The 10016-nt window shown below is 56.0% G+C and overlaps 1 protein-coding gene across 1 annotated transcript; it reads right to left on the bottom strand.

The window, feature by feature from the left end:
• Positions 1-8: 8 nt before the first annotated feature.
• On the bottom strand, positions 9-10012 carry FANCG (FA complementation group G). Its single transcript, XM_050329852.1, has 14 exons — positions 9836-10012; positions 9645-9741; positions 7988-8119; positions 6977-7170; positions 6198-6351; positions 4944-5074; positions 4445-4591; positions 3496-3656; positions 3186-3252; positions 2410-2747; positions 2200-2255; positions 1522-1659; positions 543-666; positions 9-255 (listed from the first exon to the last, which is right to left on the bottom strand). The coding sequence occupies exons 1-14, from the start codon at positions 10010-10012 to the stop codon at positions 138-140; spliced, it is 2034 nt and encodes a 677-aa protein (XP_050185809.1). The 3' UTR covers positions 9-137.
• Positions 10013-10016: the final 4 nt, after the last annotated feature.

Genomic DNA, 10016 nt, shown 5'->3' with positions numbered 1-10016 from the left:
CCTAAAACTAAGTAGAGCTGAGGCTTTTATTACAAAATATCTGTTTCAGTCCTTTGGGAATCAAGTCAAATTCAAGAGTGATTCTGAGTCTTGAAAGAGTGATTAAAGACCTCGTGCCAGCCCGGAGACCGACCAGGTCAGCTTGAGGTGTCCTGGGCTGCTGTCCCGAGGTAATCCTGTACGGTGCTGGCAAGAGTTTCACTGTGTGGGAACATGGCCTGCTCCAGGCACAAAACCAGGTACAAAGGGAGGGGCCTGAAAGAGAAGGGGACATGCCTGACTAGGGAGGTTGTCCTGCAGAGCCCCCTGCTCTGCCCCAGCCTGTGGTCCCTCCCCATCTGGCCCCACATGAGCCCTTTTGTGCCTAGGGGAGTCCCCGCAGAGCCACAGCCTGTGGTCCCTCAGAGCAGCTGTGGGGAGAAGCTCCTCAAGCACATCCCAGGTGTGGGCACAGGTGAGGAGGAGCTGAGCTAAACTGTCCCCACAGCCTGGCACACCGTTTGTGCTGCTGGAGGTGGAATCCCACTCTTCTCTCTACACACCTTCCCTTTCCTTTCTGCTCCCCAGGGGAGCTCTGGGACAACTTCTGCCACTGAGCAGCTGCCTCCTGCTTTCGGTCCAGTTTCCACAAGGCCTGCACCAGGTAGGAGGCAGCAGCTGGGTCACCTGTAAGACATGAAGGAGGATCAGCCCTTAGCAGGGGAGGAGCACGTCCTCAGCACTGCTGTGACCTGCAAGGTGTTGCAAAAGAAGCTTGGAAGCCAGACGAGGTGGGTGAGCTTGAGGAGAGCTGGTGTAATGTGGAGGAGACTGTCTTGCTGTGTCATAGGCTCTAATTAACCCCGGGGCTGGCAGCCAAGACAGACAGATGGCATCAGCCCTGCAGCACAGCATGCCACACCTCTCCTTGGACACAGGTTGGGGTTTTCCCAGCAGGCATGTCTGCACCCCCAAAGGGAGGGAGCCACAGTCAGGACAGGGACCAGCAGGTTTGGCAGATTCTGGTGAAGCTCACACCTTTGCCGCACAGCCGGAGCACTAACAGGGGAGATCACCCCTGGGAGTGGCACCAGCTATGCTGCTGCTCGAGACGTGTGCTGCCCCTCACAGGCCTCTGCACTGCCAGGCATGGACATGCTGCTTCCTCAGAGGGAGCACAACTCCAGCTCCTCTGCTCTGGAAAAGCAGACCTGTCTGGGAGAAAGTTGGCTGTACCAGGCTGGGGTTGGGGCAGGAAGAGAAATTTCCAAGCTGTCTCAGGGCACAGGTTGTTGCCAGGGTTCTAATATACTCTTCTGACAATAGTTTTGGTCTGTTCCTCCAGGGCAGAGCTTGCCAGGCCTCACAGAAGCATCTCTAGTATGTAACATTGCTAGTGGCCCTACTGTAGTCCTTGGCACCCGAGTAAGTGTGGTCTAAAGCATAAGGACTTCCTGCTGAAGACAGCAAAGCAAGCCAGGAAAAATTTGTGGAAATCCCCTCTGTTCCTCACCAAAATGAGGAAGAGGAAGAGCCTCTTACCTGGAGAGACCTGCAAACCATGTTGGAAATCCAGTAGGGCTTCTTTGTGCCTCCCCAGCTCCAGGAACTGCGTACCTCGCCCGATGAGAGAGAGCAACCTGATCTTCTGGAGCACCTCCACCTCTGGTGGGAGATTCTCTGCCTCAGAAAGACATGTGCACCTGGAGACAGCATCCTCCAGGCATTCCCTCCCTAGTCCGAGCAGGCTGAGCCAGGTTAGCAGTCAGGACAACCCAAAGATTTACTTGGGCTGCTCATCTTCCAGCTCCCCAGACAGATGAAGCTCAGCCTCTATGCCAGGCTGGAAGAGGCTGGGAGGCAGCAGAGGGGGAGAGTGAGAGTGCCAAAAGCTCAGAATGTTACATGGCTGTGGTGGACAGTGACCTCAGCAGCAGCCTGACCTTTGGCTGCCCACCTGCACAACTGGCACAAATCTTTTTCCTGAAATTTGGATTGGACAGGCTTCCCAGTTCACAGCCCATTTAACCTTTGTCTAGACAGTGAAGGAGACAGAGCTGAGGCCAAACCCTGATCCAACCAAACCAGCCAGGCTCTTCAGAGGATTCAGCATGGCATAGAGCTCAGCACTCTGGGACAGAGGTGATGCTGCTTGCTCCTGTACCCACTGCTGACAAGCACACGGATCCTGACCCAGCCAGGTCCCACACAGGCCCTTACCTGTTGGTTCAATGGCAGGTCCACGAAGCTGGACTCGCAGGAGATCGCTGAGGCACCTGTGGGAGGGAGGACAGTGGAGATTTGGAGCCAATTCTGGACTGTCAGGAGTGTTGCCAGGCCAGCCCTGGTGCAGTGCTATGCCCTGGCCTGGCCCCACCAGCCAGTTGCTGCCTGCTGGGGAGGCCCTTTCTCCCAGCGAGGCTTCATCACCTGCTGAACTGCGTTATGGCCTCCTTGCTCTCGCCCAGCTTGGCCCATGCCCAGCCCTGGAGCAGGTATCCAGCTGTTCTCCAGGCAAGGCAGCACAGACTCTCCTTCTTCTGGGACAGGAGTTCCCCTGCCAGCCCTGCCCCTGGCAATTGGCACTCCGGCTGCTCCAGCCTCTCCTCCACTTGTAACATCCGTGGGATCAGGTCAGTCGTCCGTCTGATGACCTCTTCACACACGGTTATGGCGTCCCGGTGCCTCCCAGCCTGCTCCAAGGCAGATGCTGCTTCCAGGAACACCTCTGGGATCCTTGGCAGAGCTGAGCTACCATCCAGGGGCACCTGAGAAACAAAGGCAATGTCAGTGCTGCAGAACTGTGGAGTGCCCAGCCAGGCACAGTGATCACACCTGGGAACACAGAGCTGCTCCCAGCAAAGCTCAGGCCCATTCCCACAGACACTGGAGCCTGGCAGAGCAGGCAGAAGCTGTGTCAAGGCAGCAAATCCCTACTCTGGAAGTGAAGGACATCCAAAATCAGGCCGATGGCTTTAGGGGAAAGGGGAAGCTGTTTCTCCAGATAGCAGTGGCAAGTGCTCTCTGGTGTGAATCCAAAGGCAGACGTGCCACAGGCCAGGGGGGCCAGTCCCCACTTAATTTCTTTTACATCTCAAACTAGACACTGAAACCTGGAGTCCAGGGGTGACACCTGGGCTGAGGCCTTGGGATGGAGATTCAAACCTCATCTACCAAATCACCAAGGGAGCTCACCAGGACCCTACCTGCTGCTGGAGACCCTCCTGAAGCAGAGCCAGAAAATCCAGGTAATGTTCCACTGCATCAGTCACCCTGCAACAGAGACAGGACATGTGGTGGAAGGAGCAGAGGGAGCCCCAGAAGTGCCAGCAGCCAGGTGGAACCCAGATTGCCAGCCCACTGGTTTTCATGCACCACACTCGCTCTGGTCACAACCATCCATGCTTTGAGCAGACCTACAACAGCAGTGCTGAACTGGACCATTTCCCAAAGCACAGGGAAAGCTGCAGAGCCCAAACAAGCAGCATGCTGCAAGCTCACCAGAGGCACTGTTACCTCCCATCCTGGAGACACCGCTGTGCCAGCAGGTACTTCACTTCAGAGGGGTGGCAATGGCGAAGGAGAGAAGTGAGTGTGGGTGTGTGGACAAGCAGCTCTGTTCGCATTAGGAAATAGGGACTGGAGGAAGCAACTGCTGGAGGGTTTTTTTCCAGAGCCTGTGAAAACAGGAACAGAGAATATGATCAAATCTCATACACACCGGTCAAATCTCATGCAGCTGCAATCCCTTGTCTCTTCTGGCATCTGGAGATGCACCCAGGTGAGCACAAGTTCTGCACTTCACAAGCACAGCTGCTTGTTCTCACAGCCACTTCCAGGTAGAGCCATCAGGATCACACACGGATCAGGCAAACTCCTGATCTCCACACGGTGCCAGAAGATTTACAAGATCACCCAGACCACCTCAGGTGTTTAGTTCAGCACTGCAGGGAGCACCATCTCCCACTGCAGCCACAGAGCTAGTGAGATCAGATCTCAGGTCATTCTAAGGAGAGAGTCCCCTCTCCACAGCTCTCTTTGTACCTTACAGATCTCAAACAGCTGAAGAGAGAACTCATTGTCTGCTGCTGTGACCTGCTCTCCCAGACAGGTTGATACAGCTAATGCACACCCCCTTAGAGCCACAATCTGCCTGTAAAGGCCTCGTTACTATCATTTACTTTTTTAAGACACTGATACTTTCTGACCTGAGACTATAACCACTTCTCCCAAGCCACCAAGAACATGAACTGGGACACAAGATCCAACCATATCCAACTACCAGGTGCTGAACAGGAATTTCAGATTTCGCTAGGCTTCTTCCTGCCCACACTCTGAAGGCAACACCATGCCTGGATTGCTGTAGCCTACTTTGGGGACCCCGAGAAAGCAGAAGCCTGCTTGAAGCTCTGTGCAGGCTCTGCTGGGCAGAAAAACAACCAAGAACTAGAGGAATCAGACCAACCTCATAGAGCAGAGCCAGGGCCTGCAGCTCTGTATCTGTCTCTCCCAGTTCATGGTACACTGCTGCCGCATGGGACAGGGCAGGGAGACACTGGAAGTCGACCTGGAGGGCCCGTTTCAGGTGCTGAAGGGCTGTCTGAGGCTTGCCCTGGTTGGATGGGAAGAGAAGCATGTTGCAAGCACATCTTTACTTATTTAGTGGGATCCAGATCCCTGCTCTGCTACCCCAGAGATCCCCACTAAGCAAGGGCAGCACTTTTGCCAAGGGCAGCCCTCCTCAGGTTGGTTTTTGAGCTTCTCTCTCTGCAGCCCTTTGTGCCCAGCCAAAATCTCTGCTTGGATTTTGCAGCCTGTCCAAGGAGGTTGGGGCCACGAGGGCAACTTCTGCTCAGGACCCTGCCACCCTACAGTGGCCTAGGACCATGAAGAGGCAGTGTGGGCATCAGCCTGATCTTTCCCGCCCTGCTCTGAGCTGCTTTTCCCCTCCCTGCTGTCATTACCATTCGCTGGGCGCAGCAGCCGAGGCAGGTGTAGATCTGAGCCAGGACCTTCTTGGAGCAGAATCCTCCTGCAGCTTCCTGAAGGAGGGAGAGGGCGGTGGGGAAGTTCCCAGCCTCCAGCTCCTGCAGCCCTAGGACAGACCCAACATCTCTGTGGCCTGCCTTCCCGCCCTCCCTGGTCCCCAAACAAGCATGGTGCCCTTTTCTTCCCAGTGCCACAGGGACCTGCCTGACCCCCTCCAAACCCAGCAATGCACAGCAGGATGATCCAAGCTGCCATCTTTGCTTTGACGGCATTGCAAGAGAACAAGTCACTCGGTGGAAATGTCCAGCAGAAATAACAGCAGCTTCTAAGACCAGAAACCAAAATATCTGCCTTGGCCCAACAATGACAGAGGTAGGTGCTGGGCAGGTTCACCTCCACATTCATCCACAGTGACAGTTGGGAAGTACACACACAGGATCTCACAGTCCTTCCAGCACATCTGGGCCATTTCCCAGCAGGATGCTGTGGGATCTTAAGTCATTAATACTTATCACAACTGGTTATTTGCTTTTCTTTTAATCCTCTTTTCAAGCTTCCCTGTGAGGCTGGTCTCACATACTCACATCTGCCACCTCCCTGTTGGAAGTGCTGGTGCCACCCTAGAGCACTTTGGCTCTAGGTCTGTGGGCTTTGCCTCGTGGCAGGAAGGTCCCGCATGAGCCTGAGCACAGAGAGGCAGCACTGGCTGCCCCCAGAGCTGCTGGGGTTGTCAAAACAGTGAAGAGAAAACAACAAGTGGGACAGAACGCAGCAGTCAGATGAGATCCTTTGCCTGCTGTGACACCAGGCTACAAAGCCTCACGACAGCTTTGTGCAGCTCTTGCAGCACCACAATCCGACAGGAACAACGTGCTTGCAATGAGGCGGGTGCAGGAAGACAGACAGAAGAAAGGAAAATCCTTACATGTCCCCTGCCAGCCTTCTGCTTTAAGATCACTGCAGGGCCCAGACACCTACGCTAAGTCACAGACAGGCAGCAGAGCCCTGTGACAGTGTGGAGAAAGGATCAGCTGGGGTAAAAGCAGCGAAGCTCTTAGAATATGGAATGGAAAAGTTGAGACTCAGAGGCTCAGCCCAGACTTCTAAAGGAACAGCCCAGAAAACCCCAAGGGCCAGTTTGCTTGGGAAGAGAAAACACGATAAGGACAGGACAAGGGTGTCCTGGGACAGGAGAGCAGTGGGAAGCTGAGCACCTTTGCCACACAAACCTTGCAGGAACGCTGCTGCAGTGCAGAGGATCTCCTTCAAGTCCTCAGCACTCTGTACCAGGCGCAGGGAGGCCTCCTCAGCAGGGACTTGCCAGGCCTTCAGCAGGGACAGGAGCTCATTCTGCCCCTTGCTGCAATGACCTCTTCCTGTGTCCTGTGAATGCAAGAGGACAGAGAGCAGGGAATGCTGAAGGGAAGCAGTAAACACTGATCCAAGAGCACAGGGAAAGAGAGGTCCCACCAAACCCTTTGACATTGCACTGGGAAGCAATGTCCTACCACCCACTCATTTCAGATACAACCCCCTCACTGCACTGATTCCTGCCTGGCCTGGGCAGCACCTCCCCACCTCAGAGTGGGGTGCACCTCAAGGGGCTCCTAGCAAGCAGATCCAAGTGCTGTTGGAGTGCCTTCAGAAAGGTGGGACCCCCCCCAGCAGACTCTCAATCAGCAGGAAAGGTTCCTCTGCATCCAACTGCCCACAGAGTGTTCCCTACAGAGTCTACAAGTCCATCTGCAGCCGCGTTCCAGCCTGCCCAAATTTCCTGTCTCACACACAGAGGTCCAAGGGCCCCAACAGGCAGAATATTCTGGGATTCATTAATGCACTCAGGAGCATTAGGGTATGCTGGAACGCCAGGGAGAGCATTACTCATGCTGACTGGGCAGCACTGATGGTTTCAGGTGTCCAAATGCCACAACAACATTTTGCAGAGTGGGTTTTATGACAAACACAATATTTATGCCAGCTCTGCCAGCATCTGCCCGTGTCCAATTACCTCAGCAGTGCTCAGGAGCTGGAAGAGGCCAGCAATGCTTCCCAGCCGTCCGGCTGCCAACCACCAGGCTGCCTGCAAGGCCCCCAGTCGGTGCAGAGGTGCCTGCAGCTCCTCCACTGTTACCTCCTGCAGCACCTTTTCCCACAGCTCCTCCATGCTGAGATCCTGTCCACAGGCCCCACAAGCCTCCAGAACTGAAAAAAAAAAAACAAAAAAACAAGCAAAAAGGTTCACAGCCGTGAGACAAGTTGGACACCTCCCACGAGAGGGAAGAAAGCCTCAAGTAAGCATGGACTCCCCACAGCAAGGGAAGGAGTGGGGTTGCAGGGCTGGCCTGGCCTCAGCAGCACAGAAACCAAGCTCTCAGAGAGTGGAGTTGACAGCAGCACACTCAGGAGACAACACATGGTTCAGAGCTACACTCCAGCTCTGCCGAGTCCTCTTGAGGTCACTTGCCTTTGGGTAAGCGTGTGCCAACACTGCAGACCCACCTCTGACCTGCAGCCTATTTCAGTGGGTTTTCTTTGAAGCCAGCACACCACAATTAAAGAAAACAATTTTCTACTGTCACCAAAGCTTCGATAGTGACTTGGCACCTTACACCTTGAAAACTCTTCTCTCCCTTAAAACCTTTGGCCCATCCCTGCAGGCAGCAGCAGGCAGGCAGGCAGGCAGGCAGCTGCACATCATCCCTGGCCGCAGGCCACAGGCCACCTCACCTCCAGCCCCTCCCGTTGGAGCCAGGCCTGGCTGCCCACCGCTCCCCCCATCTCCAGCTCTTCCAGGCAGAGCCAGGCATGTTCTGCTCACAGTTCCACCCATCTCCAGCCCTTCCAGGTGGAGCCAGGTGTGTTCTGCTCACAGTTCCACCCCACCTCCAGCCCTTCCAGATGGAGCCAGGCTGGTCTGATCCCAGTTCCCACACCTCCAGCCATTCACCACACATCTCCAGAGCACAGAGAATGCTCCCCTTGCCCCAAGGAGTCCCCATAGAGAGAATCACCTCCTTACCCCTGAGGAGCCCCTGGCGTATTCCATCGGCTTCTCCCTCGATGGCAGAGTCAGATGCTCCCACAGTGAAAAGCAGGGAGTTGTAGAGGACGGTGAGTTCCAGAGGAAGGGTAGGGAGAGCAGCCGGCAGCCCTGTGGGCACAGCCAACCCGACAAGAAATTTAGCTGGCTGGGAGAAAACAACACCTGGCTTGGTGACAGCAGAAGTGGCCTAGCAAGAATATTTTTTGTGATTGTGATTTGTGACTGTGGTGTGATTTGGCCACCTGGCCACTGCCCAGAGACAGCACGTGTCACCACTCCAGGTGCCAACTGCTTTATACATCCATTCCCCAGATATCCAGGTGCTGCAGTCCTCCAGGACTGAGACCTTTCAGCTCTCTCCAAAGAACATCAATACCCTACTCTCTTCCAATACACACACATCCTTTCATACATTGTGTCTCTCTCCTTCTCACAGTATGGGTCAGGTTGGAAGAAACCACCATGGCTCATTTGGTTCAACTTCCCTGCTCAAGCTAGTCCATCCTACACAGGATTGCATCCAGATGCTTCCTGAATATCTCCAGTGAGGGTGACTCCACACCCTCTCTGGGGAACTTGTTCCAGTGCTCAGTCACCCACACAGTAAAGAAGTTCTTCCTCATATTCTCAGGTGAAACTTTCTGTGCATCAGTTTCTGCCCATTGCGTGTTGTCCTGTTGCTCAGCACCACCGAGCAGAGCCTGGCTCTGTCCTCTGACACCCTCCCTTAGATGCTCATAGACATTGATCAGGTTCCCTCTCAGCAGTCTCTACTCCAGGATGAACAGGCCCGGCTCCCTCAGCCTTTCCTCATAAGACACTCCAGCCCCTTAATCATCTTTGTTGCCCTCTGCTGGACCCTCTCCAGGAGCTCCGTGTCTCTCTTGCACTGAGGAGCCCAGAACTGGAACTGAGGCTGCTTTCCATCAGGCTTCCCCTGCACCACAGCCGTGGCAGGGAGCTCCTTCCCTGGCTCCCCAGGGCAAAGACTGACTCACTTTGTTTCCAGAAACCTCAGAGCTCTGCCCAGCAAGATCAGGTGGAGGTTGGGGCTGGGCATTAACCACTTTGCAGGCCTAGTTCAGTACAGGGCAGGGGGACTGTTTCGCTCTGCTTTGCTTCCAGCGCTGGCATGCTGGAGCTGCATTCCAAGGGGCAATGGCCATAAATTAAGACACAAGAGGTTCCAAATTCAATTTATTTACATCGAGGGTGGCAGAGCACTGGAACAGGCTGCCTTGCTCCAGATCATGGAGTCTCCCTCTCTGGAGACGTTCCAAACCCACCTGGGCGCGTTCCTATGTCACCTGCTCCAGGTGACCCTGCTCGGGAAGGGGGGTTTTTGAAGTGGGTGGTCTCCAGAGGTCCCTTCCACCCTGACGACTCCGTGATCCTGCGATTAACACCTTTGCAGGCTCAATTCAGCACAGGGCAGCGGGGACCGCTTCAAACCCCTCCCATCCGCTCCACAAGTTTGTTTCCAGCACTGGGATACCGGAGCAGCATCCCGGTAGACAGCAGTGTCCGGGGGCCCCGGTGCTGCCACGCCCACACCCCCCAAGGCCTGGGGAAGCAGAGGGAGGCGCCGGCCGGGCAGGGGCAGGGGCAGGGGCAGGGGCAGGGCCTCACTCACCGCGGATGCCCAGGAGCAGCTCCCCGAACGCGTCTCGCTGCCGCCGCCGCAGCTCCCGCGCCTCCGCCGCCCCGCCGGGTCCCGCGGCCCGCGCTGCCTGCAAGGGACGCACTCACCGCCCGCCCGGATGGGGGCCCGCACCGGCGGCGAGCCCGGGGAGCGGGGCAGGGAGGGAAGGGGACATGCCGCACCGTCCAGCGCTCGGCCAGCGCGCAGCTTTGGGCGGCCCAGAACTGCAGGCAGCCCCGCTCCTGCTCCGTGTCCCGCTCCCGCTCCGTGTCCCGCCCCGGCCCCGGGGCCTCCCCGCGCCGCCGCTTCACGGCCGCCGCCATGGCCGGCCGCTTTCGCGCCCTTCCCGCCGTCACCATGGCA

This window comes from Myiozetetes cayanensis, unplaced genomic scaffold (genome assembly GCF_022539395.1).
Source record: "Myiozetetes cayanensis isolate MyiCay16 unplaced genomic scaffold, myiCay2020 scf4, whole genome shotgun sequence".
Taxonomy (NCBI): domain Eukaryota; kingdom Metazoa; phylum Chordata; class Aves; order Passeriformes; family Tyrannidae; genus Myiozetetes; species Myiozetetes cayanensis.
This window is presented reverse-complemented; position numbering and strand designations above follow the sequence as displayed.